Here is a 23551-nt window from a genome sequence, read left to right on the forward strand (position 1 = left end):
AATAAGACCTGTTTCCTTCCTCAGTTATTTTATATATTTATCAGTTATTGTCTGTGACAACTACAACAACTAACTGCTGAGTTTTTCATAAGAGAGAAATCTCCAAGCGCAGAGAAGCGGTGCAGAACATGCTGTTTACCCTGCAGGTCCTTGTAGTGCTGGATACCATTAAATAAACAAGCGCACAGTCTTACTTTCAGAACATGTACACCATGAGTCCCATTTATATTTTAAAACTGTTGTATAATGGATATGTTGGCTGTCATTCAACCAGATAAAATATTTCCCATGAACCAGATTCAGTCATCACTCTTTTCGTTAGAAAATAGTGGCATCATATCTTCTTTTATATCCTCTTTTCTTGTCATGAAGGATTTAAAATTTCAGGCATTACTTTTTAAATTTTTTTGCAAGACATTTACATTTATTTTGTAGTGATACTGAATAGCTGAAACTGATCTACATGATTTTAATATCATTTTGGTAGTCTATTGTACCGATTTTTAGTAAAGTAAAGATAATCTTATTTCCCTTTCAACTACAAAAATGTAAATGTATCACACTTAACTGGAGATATTTGTTTATTTTTACATGAGTTAGGTTGATCATTTATTTCCATTGTAGCACTGATACAGTGGAACTATTCAGGACTCTTGTCGGGACTGGATGGACCAATAAGTCATTCTTAAATGTGTAAATCTTGCCCATATTTGTTTTGTTTGTTTGTTTGTTTTTACATTTAGCACATTATTTTAAATCTATGTTACTGTCATTTGATATTTTACTGTCAAACAGGTCTCATGTCCATCTCAAAAAATGTGCAAAAATAGGATGACCTGGACAAGCATGGTGTTCATGACGGTGCTTTGAACCTGGATAAAAGTCTCCAGACTTCAATACTTTGTAATAGTTGTAACAGTTGTAACAGTTGTAACAGTTTTTTCTTTTGGTTGTATTTTTCTTTATATTTTATTTAAATTTTGCTCCTTTTTTTGTACTTTTATGTTATTGTTGGTTTATTCTTTTTATTGTCATTGTCTGTCTGTCGCACCACCACAGAAACGAGTTGACTCGTCTCAATTTTGAAATTAAATATATATAACAGGATGAAATACGGCTGCTATTCGATATAGACACACATATCAGGTGCATAAGTATAAGTATAAGGGTGCTATCACTTCAGCATTCTCAATTTAAAGATACTGTGTCATTTGTTGTGCGTGTTTTCAGATATGTGACTGCAGAACTAAATACACTATAACTCCATTTTCCAGTCGGACCATCAATGACGAGGACTTCCGCTTGTGTTTTCTCGCTGGATAACGATGGCTTTCCCAGAGTTTATTACGGAATAAAATAACTGGTATTGTAATAAATAATCAACCCAAGACAGCGTGCACACCCCAAGTATGTACACGGTTACATTCAGTATCAAACTGACTCATAAAATCGTTTGTGTAACACGGACCTTTGTTAAAAACAGCTAGTTAGCTCACCAGTGCTAACACACCGTGAAAGTTGGTTGCTGGGAAACCGTTAGCTCTGGTGCATTTAGCTGACAGTTAGCATCATTTTGTTATTAATTAACACGAAGGACATCATCCAAGGTTTTGTAAATGGGAAGGTCCTTCAGTTTAAATGAATCTATTCAGCTTTCAGCTAACATACTAGCGAGGCTGTGTTGTTTGTTGTTGGCCAGAAATGCATTTTCCCTGCGTTAGCTGGAAGTCAAACTGACTGGAAATAATATATATATATATTAATATAATCAGTGATGGAAGAAGTATTCAAAGCCTTTACTTAAGTAAAAGTACATAAGTATTATGAGCTTGATGTAGTTAAAGTATTGCAGTGAAAGTAGTGGTTTGGTTCCTCTGACTGATATATTATTATATATGACATCATTAGATTATTAATAGTGAAGCATCAGTGTTAGAGCAGCATGTTACTGTTGTAGCTGCTGGAGGTGCAGCTAGTTTCAACTACTTTATATACAGTTAGCTGGTTTAGTCCAGTGGTTCCCAACCTAGGGGTCGGGGCCCCTCCAAAGGGTCAGCAGATAAATCTGAGGGGTGGTGAGATGATTAATGGGAGAGGAAAGAAGAAAAAACAAAGTTCTGATACACAAATCTGTTTTCAGTTTTTGGACTTTTTCTCTAATCTTTGATTTTTGCCGAAATATTGGATCATTTGAACATTTATTGAAATGAAAGCATGTGAGAAGTTTAGAGGGAAAAATCACTATTTGGTGGAGCTGTTAACAACTCATAGACATGTGAAATGTGACCCCGACTACACACTGCTTTTTGTAAGACGTCAAAAGCCAAAAAGGTTGGAAACCACTGGTTTCATCTTTAACAATGTGTTGTATTTTAAAAGTTTGTTATATTATCCATTGTGTCAAATCTTCATCTGAAAAGTAACTAAAGCTGTCAAATAAATGTAGTGGAGTAGAAAGTACAATATTTCCCTCTGAAATGTAGTGGAGTGGAAGTATAAAGTAGCGTCACATGGAAATACTCAAGGGAAGTACAAGTACCTCAAAATTGTACTTAAGTACAGTACTTGAGTAAATGTACTTAGTTACTTCCCACCACTGAATATAATATGAGGTGTAAAGAGTGTTAGAATACTTAGTTATCAGTACTACTACTTGACTTAAATATTATGGTAAATTATTGTAATGTAGCCAAATTAAATTGCATTATTAGTTGAAAAATTAAAATTAAAGAACATAAACAATATCAATAATTGTATTTAACATTAACAAGACCATCATTGTGCATCCTCATAGTGTATTTAATGTGTTCAGTATGAATACACCATAAAAAAAACAACAACCCCTCTACAGTTCAAAGATGCTCTCAGACGTTATGACCGTTATTGTACAATTATTTTATGGACAAATTTAAAGATACTTCTAGAGCTGCAACATTAATCCATTAGTCAACCGACAGAAAATTAAAATTGAATAATAATTGAATAATAGCCTAATTTTAGTACTTTTTTAAGGCAAAAAGCCAAGTATTTGCTGGTTCCAGCTTCTCAAATGTGATGTTTTTATAGTTTCATTTGTCTTATGTGATATTTAACTGAATCTCTGGGATTTGGACTGTTGTTTGGGACAAAACAAGACATTTGGAGATGTCAACTTGGGTTATTGGGGATTATAACAGGCATTTTTCACTTCTGACATTTTATAGGCAAAATGACCAAGCAATGGAGAAATTATTTGGCAAATTAATTTATAGTGAAAATAATCTTTAGTTGCAGCGCTACATATTTCATTGTGAAAGAAGTGAAGCCTGCTTAAACACTGCTGTGTTCCTCAGTGATGCAGCAGCTGCTGCCTCATACATGCAGGTGCATCTAGAATAAAAACGCATCTGATTATTGAGGTTTTCTGTAGCCAGACAGGTGACGCTCCTTATTATTACCTGCACTTTGCACCTGTTAGATGTATGATAAAGGAAGGTTATTGTATGTATTGGCCTGTTACAGGCTGTTGGCCTGTAACTACCTAGAAACTCTTTTGTACTGACATCACTGTAGTTTTTTCTCTTATATTTTTTATATTAACTGAACTAAATATCAGGATTTTTCATCATTTTATGGCCCTAAAGTAACAGAAAACATAATGGAATAAAATGTCAATGAGCAACATAATATAGAAAATGAAAGACTAAACTTGACATTGCAGATGTAAAAACACCTTCATTCATAAACAATGATGACAAAAACTTTTATTCATGTAAAAATGATGAGTGTCTCAGACCTCCTGGAAGTTTCTGCAGCACAGCAGCTGTAAAAGGAACATTTCTACCTATAACCAGCTTTTTATTTGTCTGTACAGGGTGATGGCCGGGCTCCCGTCTGCTCTCGCCTCTTTTCTCTCCGCGTCGCTTCCCCGTGGCTTCGCCGTGGGGCCTTCTCTGTTCTGCGAGGGGAGGCTGGGGCTGTGGTGGGTCGGCCGATCTCTGGAGGCCGGATGCCTGCTGGGGAGGGAGGGGGACGCAGGACGGGCCTCGAAGCATCGCACTGACCCCCCGACTCACTGCCGAGAGGATGAATTTACAGAGACTTCTCAGTCCATAACAGATCAGACCAACAGCACAGTGGAGGAGGTAAATTTAATACAAAGTTGTAAAAAACATTATTACAGATGTGCAGCTTACAGACGAGGTCCTTTGTGTCTGTAGAGTCTTTTTGTCACATTTTGAATTGTCATTTTTGATCATTTTGACTGTAAATTTGATTTTTTTCCTTAAGAAATTAACTCAGTTTTGAATTTAGTCTGCTTAATATGGAATATTAAACCATTTTGCACCTGTAATCTTAGTTTTGTAATCTTGTACCTTTAAGTTTGTTGTTTTGACAGCTTTTATATTCAGTTCAGTTTATTGTCCTGGAAGAGGAGATTTTTTTTTTGCAGCAAGTCAACATATAAAACATTCAACAAAACCCGATAAAAGACAGTAGAAGACATGAAAAGTGGTTCTGTACACACAAAAAAAAAATACAAAAGGCCTTTTCCACATTAGTAATTTTGACATGTCATAGCAGGATTTTATCAACATGCATTTAACTGCTTTATTATCAGATCCCTGGTGTTGTGCATGCTGGCTGTCACTGTTATGGCTTACTGGGTCTATTTAAATAGAGTTTTTTACTTTTTATTTTTATTTCTGTGTCATGCCAAACATCTGGACAAGACACCGCTATTTTACATAACACACATCTTCCAGTAACACATATACAGAGCATATACAGAAGCAAAACAAACAAACAAAACCCAAAAAATCCCAAGTGAACTATTACATATAGCTTATTTCAGTACAGAGCTTCTTTCTCTTCTCTCAGACTTTCTCCAAGTAACTTCATCATCCATATTTACCAAATCAATACCTATTTTATCTTACTAAACAAAGCATCACGTAGTTCCCCATAAAAAGGACGACAGAAAACCAAATGGAACTCATTTTCTATTTTTTTTTTGATAACACTATGATAACAAATATACCTTTCCTCTTTTAGCATACTGTCTAGTTTCAACAGCAAGCGGTAAAATACCAGATCTCAGCTGGGAACATAGAGAACTTTGCCTTTTAGACATATTATATACAACATATTCATTCTTTATCATCCTAAATATATACACAGTTTTGGTTTAGTCCATATATATATTCAGCCCTTTGCTCGGAGCAAACAAATATTAAGCTTGAATAGAAATATGTTATTAGTAACACTTCAATAACTGCAGCTATAAGAATAAACAGTTTATTGTGTATTTATTGCTCCTGGTATTGAATCTGTTGCAGCTCATGTTTGGAAACTTGTAGGATGTCAAATGTCTATTAGGGCTGTGCCCCGAATACAAATAGCAAAGCACAAATAACAGGGTTTTTTACGAATATTTGTTTCATACAAATATTTTTAAAAATATTTGTTAGTTAGAGGTCTGTCTGCAATGAGGCGATGAGTAAAGTTTTAGTTTAGTTCTTTCCACTTTTATTCAAATACAAATAATTTTGCTGTCTCAACAAATACAGATACAAATACTGGACTCTACTGTCAACTAAAGTTTCTATAATATCACACAGCTGCTGATCACCAGTGATTTTACTCACCTTCACAATGTTACCCATTGATCCACGTTTCACACATTTACAGTAAACTCCAACACCGAGAAATCAGTGAAGGTCAGGACAGATTGTATGACATTAAAACCATTTATCCTCCTCGGAAGAATCTTTCATATCGCCTCAGTGTTCACATCAAAGCTTTATTTCTAATAAGAGGTTATTCAGAGGTCTGCGCTCGCTCGCAAGTCTGAACATTTACATTTTTTTTTTCCCCTGTAAGCTTATAATTCAACCACTGCTTTCTTCTTCTGTGGTGCAGCTGACACTCTGGAGTCATGTACTTATACATGTACTTAAAGGATCATTTGGTTTTAGTGCAGTCATCATAATCGTATATGATAATGGAGTTAACATTATGCATTACTTAACTGTAGATTTTCTCTTCTCATTATGCATTACTTAAATATAGATTTTCTCCATCTAAACCTGTGGACACTTTAGGAAACCGAGACAGAAAGATAAATGGAAATTTAGCCTGTATAAAAACCTGCAGTTATCATATGTTTGGGCCTGAATCATAACTGCACCTGAGCACAGTTATCCAAGATCAGTAAAACACACAGCAGCTAAGATGTTATCCTTACAAAAATAGAAATGTAAATTCCAACTGTAAAATTAGTTTTTTTAACATTTATTTAACCTTCTAACCCTAATCTCTCAACAGAGGCCTTGACGAGAAAGAAGCATTGCAATAATGATTTTTAAAGTATCTATCTCCATATATTTATATCTATATATAATTATATCTGCAACCAAAGTCTCAAACAAAGAGAAAAGATACTTTGTACCAGATTTGCTGCTAGTTAATTTCCATCTGTCGTCTCTGGGCAGAAGAACAGAAACAATAAAACACAAAGAAAATCCTATTACCTCCACTACAAATGGACTAACAACCTATTGACATCCACGCAGGAATACACACACACACACACACACACACACACACACACACACACACACACACACACACACAGTTACACATTTCACAGAAATAAATGCAAAGCAGAATACAAATATCAAAATATTAAATCCAAAGTTATAAAAACAGGTCGTCAAAATGTCAAATTAATGCAGTTCAATGTATTATTAATCAAGTATCAATCCAACAGTCCCAGACGTGAATCCATCCTGTCTGACTCAGGAAACAATCACGTCGTTGAATCGGCTCAGAGATCCTTCATAATGTTTGTACCTTCACCTGCAGCAACGTCTTCTGTTTGAAACCGTTAGCAGTAACGCGAGCCTCTCTGCTTAATTAAGTGCCGACCCCGTGGAGAAGATAATGAGCCAGTCCTTGTAATTTCCTCCAAGCTTTCTACAGACGAAAAAAAAAAAACATAAGGAGAAAGAGTCAGGGCAGCTTCACGGATAAAATATGTACCGGCGATAATTTTACAAGGGCACTGCAAGAAAACACATTCAAAGCAAAAACCCTCCTATCGGCTCGTTATTGTTTTGCACTGAGTGGAAGATAAGAGACACTAAGTGATACTGAGTCAGACAGGAAGTGTAATCATTCATTTGAAAATGAATATAAAAGTATAAAAGGTGCTAAACATCTTATTAATTAGGCAGCTTAAGAAAAACGTGATGATGTAACTTCTGTGTTGTGTTTTTGTTTGTAGGCGCTGACGGACTTAACAGCAGATAAAGAAGCTCTGCTGCAGAAATCTGTCTGGATCAGGTACGTCGACTCGCTGCTTCATACTGAGATATTTCAGGTTTTTTTGGGGGGCAAATTAACACTTGGATTGGTTTGATTTATTTAGGGTTGAAACATATCGATCACTTTTTCCCAAAACCCAAGATGACGTCTTCAAATGATTTGTTTTGTCCACAACCCAAAGATGTTCAGTTTACTGTCACAGAGGACTAAAGAAACCAGAAAATAGGGCTAGAATAAGATAATTTCGATATTTTCTTCTTCAAATCACTCAAAATGATTAATAGATTATCAAAATTGTTGGCGATTAATTTAATAGTTGGCAACTAATCGATAAATCAGCTAATCGTTGCAGCTCTAAAAATGTCCTTAAGTTTAGTTAACCTTGAGAAGAGAAATTCTACAGTTAAATAATACAGAATTTGGAAATTTTCTTCTTAAAATTACTCAAAACGAATTGTATATCAAAATAGTCGGCGATTCATTTTCTGCTGATCGACTTATCGATAAATCAAGTAATTGTTGCAGCTCTAGATTTATCAACAATAAAATACAACATATCAGACTTTGTCCTGGACTGATTTCCATCGATGTCTCTGCTGTTTTCACAGTAAACAAACATTTATCAAGATGGAAACAGGAGAGTTTACATCCATGCTAGTAGCTCTGTGGGGCTGTAATTCAGCACAGCAGTGCTTTGAGCAAAATGCTAACGTGAGCATGCTAATGTTTAGCCAGTATAATGTTTACCGTATTCACTATCTTAGTTTAGCATGTTAGCATGCTAACATTTGCTAGTTAGCACTAAACACGAAGTACAGCTGAGGGTGACGGGACATGAATGTTTGTACCAAATTTGATGTTAAAAACTAGAAAACTGAATCATAAAAGCAGAAATTCAATACATGTTTTTATCCAATAATTTATTAAAAGGTCAAACATAAAGCAGTACATTTAGGAATGACAGCTAGCAGCAACTGTTTAACTATAGCCTGAACATAGTTGGTTTGATATGATGACACCAGCGTACAGAAAACAATCTTTATCCATCTTAGTGTTGTATCTATAAATATTTAAGGATGCTTAAATTAACTAAATATGTCATTTAAAATCTTAATATTAGAAATGCTTCTGTCTCATCGTTGGAAACACACCTCTGACCTTACTGAAGAGCATCCTTTCCTTCCTCTGACCAGTTCTTCCTTCTCCGCCTCCATATTTGAGTTTTTTTTACCATATTTAGCGTGTTATGTTTTATCAACACTGTGGTTTGTGTGTCATCTGTACTTTCTGCTACTGCTGGCTGCCAATATTTTCTCCTGCTGCAGGCTGTGTACTGTGTGGTGTCCTGATTAAAAAAAAAAAACTGGCCTATTTTTTCTCTTTGAGAATGAAAATCTTATCATATGCTTCCACCGATCACCTGTGATGGAGCAGACGGGATTAATAAAGTGTTAATTGGTGTAATTTTCATTTAGCACTTATTGCCTTCTCATATTTGCAGTATTTGGACTTTCGGGGGTTTTTATGCTCTAAATCTCTACTGGACTCCAAACTGGCCTCTTGAAAAACATCTTTCAATCATCATGTGGACACCTGACTGTTGCTTTAAGACACACTTGAAAAATTGGGAACCTGTCAAGATTAGATTAGTTTTCTACACATTTTGATTCAGTACATTGTGTTTTTTTCCCCCCAGCTTTGCCTGCCAGGCGCGGAGCAGAGCCCAGCAGAACGTGACGGCGCAGTGTGCGTGCGGAGAGGTGTGTGCGGGCGAGTGTGCTGACGCGTGTCTGCGTGTGTGTCGGGACATCCAGCCGGGAACAGAGCTGCTGTTGTACGGAGACACTGTGGTGAAAAGTCAGACAGCAGACGAACCTCCTGACACACGGGACAACCCCACCGGACAACACCGCCGAGGTAACCGATTATTTACACGGGGAGGAGTTTAGTTATGAAGCTTATAGATACATCAGCCAAAGAGATGATGATGATGATGATGATGATGATGATGATGCCGTAAGGTTTGTAGTCACACTGAAGTCAAAGGAAAGATTAATTACCACGTTTATTCCCTGGGAGGGTTGGAGATTAGGTTCATTTCGCCACCTTTGGGTATTAAAATCTGTCATGCAGTATTTATAAGACAAACAAATCCCATATCTGATGCTTTTTTTCTAGTATCTGTTGAAAGTTGCACTAAAACAACACAAAACTGATTTTGGAGTTTTATTAAATAGTGAACGAGAGCCCATATTTGAGTTTTTCCTTGTCGATATATAATCTATCACTCAGCTGATCATCAATACTTTACTGCAGGTTTGATGGTTTATTGTAAGATGGGAAAAGAAGAAGTAAATTTGTGAACTTGGAACCATCAAATGTTTGGCATTCGAAAATAAACGACTTATTATTTGATTATCAAAATAAATGCAGATTACTTTTCTTTCAACCGACTAATTAATTAATGGACTAATCATTGCAGCTAAACCTAAAAATATAAGTAGTGTTGTTGAGCTTCAACAGTTGATCGATTAATCTTTAAGTCAATCGCCAACTACTTTGATAATCGATGAGTCATTTTTAAAGAAAAAAAATGCCAAAATTATCTGATTCCAGCTTCTCAGATGTGAATATTTTCTGGTTTCTTTGGTCATTTATGACAGTAAACTGTATATTTTTGGATTGCGGACTGTTGATCAGGACAAAACAAGACATTTAAGGACATCACATTGGATTTTAGGAAACAGTGATCAGCATTTTTCACCATTTTCTGACATTTTACGGACCAATAATTGACAGATAAATCAATAAAAGTGGTACCAAACATGGCCCTGATTAATGTCAACAGACTGCTGCTATCCATTCATACTCTCCACCTGGAGGAGCCAGAGGGACGTTTACCTCTGGAAGTCAGGGGGACCCTTTTTTTTCCAACAATAACCACATTATTGACCCCAGAAAACCTCATTTACCACCCCGCGTTATAATTACACTCTCACTTAGAGTGAAATGAAACGGCCTGTATGTAAACACGGGGAGGTCCGGGTAGATGAACGAGCGCCGACTTTGACTGATCGGCCGGATGATAAAAGCAGAATTTCCACGTCGACGTTATTTAAAATCACACACGTCGTTTAATGTTCAGCTTTGTGAGGGATCTGCTTAGTCAGCTGAAATACACTCAAAAAATAAGGCTGGACATTAATAATCAGAAGATGAATCACGTCTGACAAACACAAAATACCTCAATTAAAAAGAAAAACACGAAGCAAGAAAAACAAAATCATTAAAGCGCATTTGTTATATGGGAATAATAGGCTCTCCAACGCTCTCTCTGTTCCTTTATTATTCCTGGGTTGTGGAGCATTAATGGGTCGTGATTGATGGGACATTAAGGAGGCTCTTCATGCAGAGAATACCCAGCAGCGTCGGGCTGTAGCTTGACTGTGGATATCTTATTAACCTCTCTCTCTCTCTCTGTAGAGTGCTGATTTAAACAGATTGAGCCTATAAATCATGAAAGCATCTTCAAAACAATTATGAAAACTCAAATGAAAGATAATAAGATAAGAAGCGATCGATCCCTTTGGGGGAAATTACATTGTTGTGGTTGCTAATATTAATTAGTTTTCACAGGAGGGGGAGCTGTAATATGGGCAAGAAGAAGTAAATAGTTGAAGCTTTTTCAAATGGTGAAATAATGAGAAAATAAAATAATATGTAAACATGTGAAAAAGCTTCCAGTGGAAAAACACAGCAACCAGTTTGTTTTAGATATTGTATATATACATATGAATATAAGCAGGTACAAGGTGTTAATCATGGAGGATAACGTGTTACAGTTAAATACTTGCATCTTATTTGAGTATTTCCATTTTATGCTACTTCATACCTTCATTCAGAGGGAAATAATTAATAGTATTAAAATGATACTTTTATCTGGACCTTATGTATCTAACAGTTGTTAAGATTTTATAATATGAGCATATAAACACAGTTCATTGTGTTATTTTACATACTAGCCAACAGTACTGTACATAAAATGCTTACAAGAGCTAAAATATTAAAATACAATAATCCAGTAATGTTTATATCAATCAACCAAACTGTATCTGTGTAACACCTTTCATACAGGTTACTGCAGTTCAAAGTGCTTTATAAATGACTGACAAGCTGATATGTATCAATAATCTTAGACTATATGATAATAAAACACTGACATGAGTACTTTACTAACATTTTACTGTTACTTAAAGAAATACTTCTGCATTTTGGGACATTTCCTTATTCTTGCTGAGAGTTAGATGAAGAGATGAGAGTGATGTCAATCTTCCATCTTACTCCTGGTATTCCTTCAAAATTCCTTAAAAGTTTGAATGCAGGACTTAGTTGTAAATGGAGTATCTTTACATTGTAGCTTTTATTAGAATAAAGGATCTGAACACCTCTTCTACCCACCAGTCTAACAACACATGGATGTATAAAGAGAACTGGGTACAGCGTTGGAAGCGAGGCTCCGTTCATTCCTATGAAAGTTGCTCAGTGGCCCAAAAACTTCTTCTGCATCTGTGTGGCCATCAAGCAAACGCACCAGTTACTTTCACCGTCCAAGTGAGCTACTTCCTGTTTAGCCCTCCGGTTAACTTGAATGAGGATAAAACAATCCAATCGTTCGTCTCTTCTAGACTTTCGAAATGTGATCGGACCAAATGGATCAAATTCTGATAGTGAGACGAGTCGGTTCACGGTGGTTGTGACGCTCAAAAAAATGTATCTGCTGTTTACAGACGTCTCTTTCACAATGTAAGTCTAGCATCACGTGACGTTGTAATTACATGATTTGGGTGATATGTCAAATTTGATCCAAAGCCCGGCGCTCTTCCTGTATCCAGTTCTCTTTATACATCCATGTAACAACAGCCGTGTGTGCAGGAAGTGTCTCGTTAGGTTAACGGTAACTGACAGAGGGAAGATACTTTTTCAGGTTACTGTGTTTTTTTCTGTAGGACTGGAACTAATGATGAAACTACCAATTATTTTTTGGTTAATTATTTTACTCTTTAATGTATAAAATGGCAAAAAAACATCACAAGTTCCTAAAGTCCAACGTGAGAACTTCCAGTTTTTTGTCTGGTCAACAGTCTAAAACCCAAAGATGTTTAGTTTACAATGATGTCAAACAGAGAAGCAACAAATGCTCATATTTTAGAGGCTGAAACTACAGAATATTTGGTATTTTTGCATAATAAAAGGCCTAAATGATTAATTGATTATTAAAATGTGTTAATACATTTCCTGTCAATCAACGAACCATGTCACACTGCTAACTGTATTCTGTTTAAATCGACAGATAACGAGGTGAAACACATAAAACACCCAGAGATCGTTGTTGCCGACACATCGATCATTCGGGAAAGGGAAGAGGAGACGGATGACAGACGGGAGGAGGAGGAGGAGGAGGAGGAAGAGGAGCATAGATTCATCAAGAAGACTCACTCAACCACACTCAGGAGGAACAAGAGAGCCGAGAAAATCCTGTCTGAGCCGAACTCAGACGGCGACAAACAGCCAGACAGCAGAACTGACGCTCACACAGAGAGTACAGAGAGCGTCCCGTCCTCGTACTCTACAGTTTCCAGAGGCCCACCTGCGCCTCCTCCTGTCCGCTGTAGCTCCCGCCTGGCCGCTAAACCGCGACGGGTTCACTGTCTGAGCAGCCGGGTGAAGCAACCGGCTGCCCACTCTGACCCTCACCCGCCCAGACAGACGGACAGACAGAGAGGAAGCCCCACCGAGGGCACATCCACAGAGAAGGTGGTTTCCATAAAGACATCGTTACACCCCGACGCCGAGACGCTCGCAGCAGCGTACGTTGCCGGGGCGACTCTGACGTGGCATCCGGAGATCAGAGAGAGGCGGTACAGGTGTTCCAGCTGTGGTAAAAAGTTCTTCCAGATCGGTCACTTGAAGAAACACCAGTTCAGTCACACGGAGGAGAAACCCTTCACCTGCAAAGAGTGCGGGAAAAACTACACCTCTGCAGAAAGCTTCAAAGCACACGAGGTAAGAGACGCGACAGGACGACTGAGCTGATTAATGACTTTAAACCTCCTTTATTTTATGTTTTTAATAAAAGTTTCTTTCTTTCTTTCTTTCTTTAATGACTTTAAACCTCCTTTATTTTATGATTTTAATAAAAGTTTCTTTCTTTCTTTCTTTCTTTAATGACTTTAAACCTCCTTTATTTTATGATTTTAATAAAAGTTTCTTTCTTTCTTTCTTTCTTTAATGACTTTAAACCTCCTTTATTTTATGATTTTAATAAAAGGGTTTTTGAGGCAGATATAATATTGATATTTGAGAGTTTTAAAAAGTCTAGAAATATAGATGCTGATATATTTTTTTTACACGATTAATTAATTTTTTTTACAACATGTTACATAATCAAACAATTTCAATAAGGATCCCTTAAATTTGGTTATTTAATATTTATGAACAAGATGCATAAACCTAAGTAACATAATATTAAAAGGAAATGAAAGGAAAGGAAATGTCACAGAAAATTGAATTTGTGTAGCGTAAATATTGTTCCATAACAGCTAAAATAAACGACACAAATGTAAATAAAATATATTTAAGTTTAAATAAGTAAATACGTTTCAAATATAAAAAAATGCACCTGATAAAAAAGTCAGAATAAACTGTAAGTTATCAAAAGATGATATCAGTTTTGATTTTAACCTGTTTAAACGCTGCTTTCTTTCTCTATAAAGTCAACGGTTGTCATACTGTAAACTGTATGTGCATTTATGATTAAAGCCTGATTGATTCTGGATTTTTGAGGTTGATATCACTCTTTGATTGGTAAAGAAATGTGACAATATATCAATAAGTATATCAATATATTGGCCAATGTTTCTCTTATTTTATACACATCAACAAATTTTGGGTTTGGTACTACAATTAAAAAATACACTTACCAGTCCGCACTAATCAATGTAATGTAGACACTGTTTTTAAATTACTTCCAACATATGTTTGTACTAATGTGTCTTGTTATTTATCGGCTGACATTTACACCAGTTTATCTGGGAAAAGCTAAAGTTGTGATATAATATTTCTTTCTTCCTGTATGTTCAGCGATAGCAGCTCTCTTCCTCTTTTATTCTGACGGACCGTCTGACATCAAACACTCATACTTAGCGTTGATGTTTTAGCTGAAACATTTCCTGCTATCAGAGCTGTTACCCTCTTGGCTCAGTTATTTGCAGGAATAAAAAAAAAAAAAAAAGAAACCACTTGACAACTAAACGGGCTCAGGATACAAGATACGTCAGTTGTCGTGTGGGTACGGGGGGTCAGTTTTCCTTTACAGACTGTCGACGGCCACGAGTTTAGTCATCATGTAGAGTAGCAATTAACCTGCCCAAGTGAATAATAACAATAGCAGTAGTAATAATAAACGTGTAAGTAGGTAAATTTGATGATCCTGAATGGAGTGAGACACACAAAGAAGCATAAGTCTGAATACGGCTTTATTTCCGGCCTTTTCAACATATGTTTTCCATTATCAGTGGACTTCTCCTTAAATAAAAATGGTTTTATTTCCAGCTGAGTCACCGCGGGGAGCGTCCGTACTCGTGTCCTCACTGTGAGAAGACCTACGGCCTGAAGCGGGACCTGAAGGAGCACATGGTCCTGCACACGGGAGAGAAACCTTACGTCTGCGAGCACTGTGGCAAAGGATTCGCACGCCGCCCCTCCCTACGCATCCACCGCCTCCTTCACTGCAGCAGATTGATTTACACACAGTCTCCTAAGGTAGGGACGTGTTTTTGTTCCGCACAGTCAAGCGCTCGGTCGCTCGTCTGTGGTGACATTTTCAAATCGTCGTCGTTTTAATAAGAGCGGCCGGCAGCTAAATTGATTCATTTTTCACTCACAAAGTGCAATGTTTCTCCAGCAATCACCAAGGAGGATTATTTTTAAATTGCTGCTGCTGCTGCTTCACCTTCCCCCTTCAGCTATTCTAGACTTTTAAACACGGTTTCTAAAAAAAAGTTGCGTTTCTGTCCGAGCGCCGCTCAGCCACATTTGAAAAATCTTTCATGTAACATCTTTAAATTGTCATGCTGGTCCTTTTCTTCCTCCTCGACAAGCAGTTTCAACTTTTAGCATTTAAAAAGAGAGAAAAAAGGCGCATTTGATTTTTGTTTTTCTCTCTCAGCTGCAGTGTACAATCTGCCCCAAGCTGCTGGCTAACTCCGGCTCTCTGAGGAACCACATGAAGCTCCACACGGGGGAGAGACCTCACATCTGTCAGCACTGTGGGAAGTGCTTTAGTCAGAAAGGTAATGTCAGAGGTCCGAGTCTGAACGTGGAGCTGCGGTCAGTCTTTCTTTTTCTGACAGCAGATCATGTTAAAGGCTGGGCAGATTGTGCAGACGCCTTGCTGGTATGAGTAAACAAAGTAATGGTGCAAACCAGCATCTGTGTGATGTAACTGAAAACTAATCGGTCTGGAAAGATGCTCAAAATTTGGCTTTGATACATTTCAAATAAAAAAATCTGAATGTACCTGCACCAGAAACCACTTACCCTTTCTTGACGTTATTATTATTTAAAGGTATATTATGCAGGATTTTCCTTTAAAAAAAAAAAAAACAATGTATAGACTTAAATAATCCTTCTCAGTCATCACTTATGACCCACTAGAAGTGTTTGGGGGTGCATTTATCTGCAGAGATGCTAACCTCTGTCTGTATTTTCTTATTATTTTGCTGTGTTTGTTTCTGGGCGTCAACCTTTGAGCAGTGGGTGTGTAGCCCCCCCAACCAATAACAGCGTCTCTGTCTCTGTGTCATGGATGTATAAAGAGCAGCAGGTCTGTGTGTCTGTTGACCGAGGGGGCGGGGCTGAGCTACACACACGCAGAGCAGAGAGGCCACATCCTTCCTACAGGGTTGCACGGGGGGGGGGGGGGGGGGGGGTGTGGGTGTGTGGGTGTGTTTATTTGTGCTTTAGAACATAACCACCATGAAACAATCAGAAAATAACGTTTTATTCACTTGATTGATGGCTTTGTTCTCACCAGTGCTGCTCTCTCTCTCTCTCTGAACCAGGGGGGAGGGGCCAACTTTGAATGCTGTGAGTTTACAAACACCCATTTACAAATCCTGCATAGTACACCTTTATACTCTGTATTGTTGTGCTGCCCCCATCAACACTTCAGCAGTTAAACCCTGTGTATCACAGTACGTTACGCTTTATGACAAATGACCGCCCTCAAACTTGAGTCTTACATTCCTCTCGGAGACTTAAGAACTTTATAATCTGATGTTTTTTTTATGATTGTTGTAACTGTTTTCATGAATTTCCTTGTTTATTGTGTCGTTGTTTCTGTCTGCTGATGAATGATGAATGTTTCTTGTTCTCTGTGGGAAAAGAGACCTTTTTAATCTCTATGAGACTGCCTGATTAAAAAAAGATTACATAAATAAAAACAAATGTTAAATTAAAAAGAGATATAATCAGATTTTAAAAAGTTCTTATTAAGTTACAAAGAATGTGCAAGAACTAGAAATGAAGTCTTGGAAATCTCAAATAACATTAAGTGTTAACTCCTTTTTTTGCCTTTGTTTAGCTGTCAAAACATCACAATTAAACCTCACATCAGTATTTTTGTCTGCTTAAATTGAAATGTGGGCTCATCAGGAGGCGGGGCCTTAAAGTGTCAGGAGCTAAAAACGGCCTGTTTACAGACAGAGGCTGAACTGAGGGGCTGCACAAAAGACCAGTATAAGATAATCCTGAATTCTCTCTCTCTGTTCCAGATGCTCTACAACAACCTACTTAAAATGTTTTTTAAAAATAGAGCTGACAGCAGCTTGAACACGTGATCTACAGTAGCAGACTTGAAAATAGTTAGCAACACTCAGCACCACTTAGCACAAAGACTAAACGCAGGAGAGGAAAAAATACACCTTCCAACACCTCAAGAGCTAACAATACACCTCTAAACGTGCTGGTTACAAAAGCCAGCAGCATCACCCTGACGACGGCTCTTCTGAGACGCCGGACCTCTCAGAGGAGTTAGCTGTTGCTGCTCATAAATGTCCAATATATTCAATTTGTAAACAAACTGCCCATTAAGCCACGACGGGCATTACAACGTGTACATAATTCAGCTTTGGACTCGTTAAAAAGCAGGACGGTAGCTTTGTCGTTTCCTCTCGCTACCAGCTAATTACGTCCCGGAGCTACTTCTTCTCACCGAACACAGAGATGAAACTATCGATCTCTCGTCTGACCTCCAGTAAGAAAGTAAATTGATTTCACACACCGTCAAAGTATTCGTCCAATATCGGAAGACAGGAAAACATTACCTTGTTGTGTTCACACTGATGAGTTGATGAGAACTGTTTAACGGTTGTTTTTTGCACCACTGTGAGGACGTCTTCAGCTGTGATCAATTCCTCCAATTTAAGTTTTCATCTGTCAAAACGACACATTACAAATACACCGCGACCACAACCTCCCCCATCAGCGAGTATAGCGTGAGCATCTCTAGTTCTGTCTTCCTGTCTGACTGTCTTTACTTGCGTCTCTCAGGGAACCTCGATAGTCATCTGAGAATCCACAACGGAGAGAAGCCGTATCCCTGCGCCGAGTGTGACCAGAATTTCTCCCAGAAACAGGAACTCCGCCGGCACATGCTCTCCCACACCGGAGGCGGTTTCCTCTGTAGCTACTGTGGGAAATCTTTGAGGGACCCGCACACCCTGAAGTCCCACGAGAGACTGCACACTGGAGAAAGACCCCATCGCTGCTTTATCTGTGGAAAAGGTTAGAACGTGATACTGAAATTTAAAAGTCAATTAAAATTCAAAGGAGGAAACAGGCAGGGGACAAGTCTTTGGAAAAGGTTTTTATTTTATATATATTTTAGGACTTTTTCACTAATTTTCTCCCAGTTTGGAAGCCCAGACATTTTCAAATTCACATACAGTGAATTTAAAGCACCTAAAAATTGGTTTCAGGGTATTTCTCTGTAACATTAAGTATTAATGATTAAGTAAGCAACAATCAAAGTCATCCTTGCAGGTTATTTACAAAAACTAAACCACACATTGAACATACACACTATCATCTTCACAGAGAAGTGGTCCGGCATGTGTCGACCCCCTGACTTTCCCTCTAGCACCATCATGAGGTTGACATTTTTGTTTTTTTATTTAAAACAACTTAACAACTATTGGCTGGATTATCATGACACAACATTCCCATCAGCCTCTAGTTTGTGTCAATTAGCAAATGTTTTCATGCTAAAACGCTGGACTGAAAGATGTGAACATGGCAAACGTTATATCTGCTAAATATCAGCATATAAACATTGTCATGACATGTTAGTTAGCATCCTGAGCCGTTAGCATGGCTAGTAGACTTACAGTATGTGTCAGTCGCGTTCGCGCCAGCAGGGGTGCAACTAACGATTATTTTCATTATCGATCAGTCTATGAAATGTAAAAAAGCAGGAAAGAAAAAACTCCCATCTTAGTCCGATGTAACTTCTTCAAATGTCTTGTTTTATTCTGAGCCACAGTCAGACAAAATGAGATCAACTATTCAATGTACAATGATGTTAAACTCACATTTAAGTAAGTGGAAGCAACACATTTTTTAGCATTTTTGCTTGAATAACGACTGAAGCGATTAATCGGTCATCAAAACGTTCTTTTATTCTACTAACGGACGAATCGTTGCAGCTCTATATGCCAATAGGACTTTTTAAAGTATTATTGTGTTTAAAGCTGCAATGATTAGTCCATCAATCGACGAGTCAAACAGAACATTTTTACGGCAGCTGTTTTGCTAATTGATTAGTCGTTTTAGTCATTTTTCAAGCAAAATTTGTCTGGTTTCAGCCTCACAAATGTGAGGATTTCATGCTTTTGTTTGTCATTTTGACTCTGGAAAAATTATAACATTCATTCATTTTTCACTGATATTTTATAGATTAAATGATTAATTGAGAATGAAAATAATCGTTAGCTGCGGCTCTAATTGTGCTCACATTTATTCTCCTGTTAAAAATGACAGAAAATAGAGTAGATTCTCTCTATTTTTACAGAAATTGTAATGTAATACTGGTGATAAAGTAAAATATTTTAACATGCTAGACAATTCTCATTAAAATAAGAAATGTTTAAAACAGTAGCTGAAATCTGTTTTTTGGTATTTTATCAAAGAATTGGCTCAGAGTGAAAAACACATCTTGTAACTGAAACAAAACAATGAAAAACCCAGTCGGGCATGAAGCACACACACGCTGGCCAATTCCCCTCCGACCGGCCTTGTTTATCTCACTCAGTAGGCTGCAGATGTTCTGCCCTGCATACTTGAGTGGAAAACACACAAATGCTGATTACAAGGTTGTCCGCATATACTTTTTATGAAGCGTTAGACAGCAAAAAAAAACTCGTGTGTGTGCTGAGTTCAGCGGTTGCATTATTGATGAACTCAATAATAAGTGGTATTTTATCCCTCGTGACTGCATGGCATGTTTTCATCTTTGTGAAATGTATTTAAAGGAGTGAATATGATTATTTCTGGACTTGAATCACTTACAGTTGCAGCCATTTTTTTTTATACAGTACAATTAATGCACTGAGGCAATTTTAAAGTGCTTTACATACAATTTCCCTTATAGATAACCTCTTCCAGTATTCTGTATTTCTCTTGCAGTTGGCAAATCCCATGAAAAGACCAAAATAAGCAATTGAGCTACTATGTATTGTGTGTTTCCAAAGCCTGATATATCATTTATTTACATGTCTGTGAGAACCTGTGTGCCGACATAGGGGTTTCAAGATGTTCACACCAAACGCTGAGACCATTACACACGAACATACAAAACTGAGAAAACCATCAATGCAGCTCTCCTTCGACTTCACACACAAACCTATTTATACCAAAAGCGGACGTGACTTCCTGCCTATGTTTTTTGGCACTTTTGTGAGCCAAATGATCACTTGGACATTTCTTAATTTCTGCTGCGTGTGCGCATGTGTGGTGTACTTTGCTCCCCCCCTTTTCCTAATATCTCCAGATGTCTCCTCCTAACGCTTTTTGGGTGGATCAATGACCGGTGTAGGTCAAGTCGATCGGGTAAAAGTTTTGTTTTCCCAGAGATTATAACCAGAACTTCGGAAAACCATCTCCTTTAAAGGAGTTGTTTTCGCCTCTCCATTGGTGCTATGCAACCCTCATCATATTTTTGCTGACTGTCTCTGATAAAGGTCTGTTTGGTTTTTTTTTGTTTGTTTGTTTTTTGTTTCTTCTTACGCATGGTCTGGGTACACTGCAAAACGGAATTGCCCCTTGGGATAGTTGTCTGTCTTACTCCTCTGGGCACTGTTGTCGTCCAAAAACTTAAAAAAAACACATCAGAGAGTCGCACCGTTTATTTTGACTTAATCCCACATAGCTGCTGGAAATACTCATTAGAAATCTGGTGACCTTTATTTATTCAAAAATTCAAAAATCAACCATTCAGAAAGTTCATTGACCATAACCGGGTCGAACCAGGTCAATTTTGACCCAGGAGGACAAAAGTCCACAGATGCAAAGTAGTGATCATTACTTTTACTTGCAAAGCGTTTGGTATAGAACCATCCATGTGATTTTCAGGCAATTAGATGAAAGAAATCCATATTTCTGATATGAAAAACATTTGAAAACGGGTCAAATTTGACCCGAGGACAACAGGAGGGTTAAAAAATTCTTACAAGTTCTAAGATTATGATAACCAACTGTTTTGGTTGGTGAATGTTTGTACTATAACCAAGTGAAAATCAAACATGAGGTTAAAAAAAAAACTGTTAATGAAGCAAACAGGTCTTCTTTAATCTTGGTTTTCTCATTTATAAATGACAGTGAGTTGTTAATGTTCTGTAATACTTTATAATACCAATTTAATTGCTGGTTTCTACCTTAGGCTACACCGTGGCCACCAAGCTGAGGAGACACATAAAGTCCTCTCACCTGATGGAGAAGCCACACAGCTGCCACTGCGGCGCCTCCTACACTCTGAGACAAAGTCTGCTGAGGCACCAAGCTCAACACAGGACAGAGGAGGAAACTCAGAAAGAGACGGAGGTGAAGGGAGGACACGGAGGGGAGACGAAAGAGGCTGTGCAAGAGTTAGCGGCTTTAAGCTCCAGTCACCCGAAACCAGTCAGAGGCAGACCCAAGAAGAACTCGCTCCCTCAAGGTGCAGGAGAGAAGGAGGCGGGTGAAATGAAGCGGAGGAGAAGACGAGGGAAAGGGGACGAAAAGGATGTAGCGAGGACGGTTCAAGAGAGCGAGACCTCGACAGCGGGGAGAGGAGGAGACGGGGAGGCCGCGGGTGACATCCAGCACGCCGTCGTCTACGTCCGCACGGACTCTACGTCAAACTCCGGCCCTCTGCTCCTCACCTCGGGGAGCTCGCTGCCTGCGGGGGCGGGACAGGAGCTGGTGGAGGTGGTGATATCAGAGGGGGCAGAGCAATGCATTGTGGTCCACGGGCAGCAGACGGTAGGAGAGTTGCTGATCTTACAGGAGGAGGGGAGCGGACTCTGCTCTGTTGCTCAGACTGTCGAGATAAACACAGTGTAGCTTAAAAATCTGAGTTTCTTGAACCATCTCTGGTGCTTCCTACATGACAGCTGGAGATCTAATCAGCATCGATCCCAGGTAACTTTAAGATGAAGTGTTTTTTTTTTTGTTGAACTCACCTTCCCTCAACCTACCTCGTCTACACTTTCTTCACTGTATTATTTTTTTGTATATCCCAGAATGCCTTTGAACAACCTCCACAGAACAGATGTGAACTCATTAGATGTAATAAGCTGCTGGTTAAACATGCAGGAGGGGAGAAGTTTGATATTTTCCAGTTGTGAACAAGTGAAAGTTCTGCCCCCATCACTCTGATCCCAGCATGTTTCTACATGCATTGAATTGAGGTCTGTTTTCTCCTGTTGGCTCCTCAGTGATGAATTTCTTCTGTTGTGATTGTTGAACAGCGGCGCACAGTTTGATGCTGAGCGGCAGACACCCAAAGCTGACATTTAGTGTTGATGCTAAATATAAGAACAAACACTTTCATTTACTGGAAGTAGCTTGATGTGACATTTTGTCTTCTATATTTATCTAGTTATTCCCTGAAGTTAAAAGAAACATGCAGAAATACAACATAGATGTGTTGTTATCCATGTGATTTAAGGTGGACTATTTTAATTTTTATTACTTCTGTGTATGGCTGGGTATGAAAATGTGATACCTTTGGGACAGCACAAGAAGCTGTGAACACAAAATTGGCATATTATTACCTCATAGAGACGCTATGGTGAGCATGTTAGCTAACAGTCTTCTTTAGCAGACATGGAGTTAAATAATTTAACAAAACAATAAATTTGTAGGCTGTAAATCCAAAACACTGAGCTGAAAGATGCTAAAATGTGTGATAGAGTTGAAGGTAACACTAGAGTTGGGTTATGATTATCTGTGAGTGAGTGACCCCCTTTCACATCTGGACATGCACTGTTATATTAAAGGGCACATATCATGCCTTTTGTGATTTTCTGTTATTTTTACACTGTTTTAATGTCGGATGTTTATGTTAAACACGATCAAACGTATGTAAAAATGCTTCCTGCAAGTCAAAACTAGTGATGGGAATTGTGGCTGTTTGAAGGGAGCGGGACTCTATGGCTCCGTTCCTTTCCGAAAGCCGAACTAGTCGTATTGTCAGACCTAATGTTAAAGATCTGCACTGTAAACGTTACACAAGGTGACGACTTATCCTTCTGTTTTGTCAGTGAATTTACTACTTTGAATTTACCATCTGTATGAAATGTGTTATGTAAGTAAAGATGCCTTGAATGTAATTCATGCAGCACTTATTAGAAAAGTTTTTATTGACACATTAAAAAAACACTTTTTTTTTCAAAAATTTCAACAGATTTTTAGTGCAACAATTATCTGAAAAACATTTTACATGAGATTTTTTTTAAGAATAAATAGTAGAACAACTTATCAAAATAATACTTTGTGCAAATACTGCAAATGAACTCTCCTGGGCTGTGTACACCTGAGCTGCTTTGACAAAAACAGGAGAGGAGCTTTGGCCACATCAGCTTGCTAAATGTGCCGAATTCCCAGTGGCCTGGCAAGCTGATTGGCCTGGAGTGTCAGGCGAGTG

The 23551-nt window shown here is 38.0% G+C and overlaps 1 protein-coding gene across 1 annotated transcript; it reads left to right on the plus strand.

Moving 5' to 3' along the window:
* The first annotated feature begins 1179 nt into the window (after positions 1 to 1179).
* On the plus strand, positions 1180 to 23308 carry znf408 (zinc finger protein 408). The gene is made up of 9 exons (XM_042418604.1): positions 1180 to 1407; positions 3854 to 4124; positions 7268 to 7326; positions 9005 to 9225; positions 12659 to 13371; positions 14920 to 15129; positions 15536 to 15659; positions 17920 to 18153; positions 21305 to 23308. Exons 2-9 carry the CDS (start codon positions 3858 to 3860, stop codon positions 21964 to 21966), a joined length of 2490 nt encoding a protein of 829 aa, XP_042274538.1. The 5' UTR covers positions 1180 to 1407; positions 3854 to 3857; the 3' UTR covers positions 21967 to 23308.
* The last annotated feature ends 243 nt before the right edge of the window (positions 23309 to 23551 follow it).

This window comes from Thunnus maccoyii, chromosome 1, assembly GCF_910596095.1.
Source record: "Thunnus maccoyii chromosome 1, fThuMac1.1, whole genome shotgun sequence".
Taxonomy (NCBI): Eukaryota; Metazoa; Chordata; class Actinopteri; order Scombriformes; family Scombridae; genus Thunnus; species Thunnus maccoyii.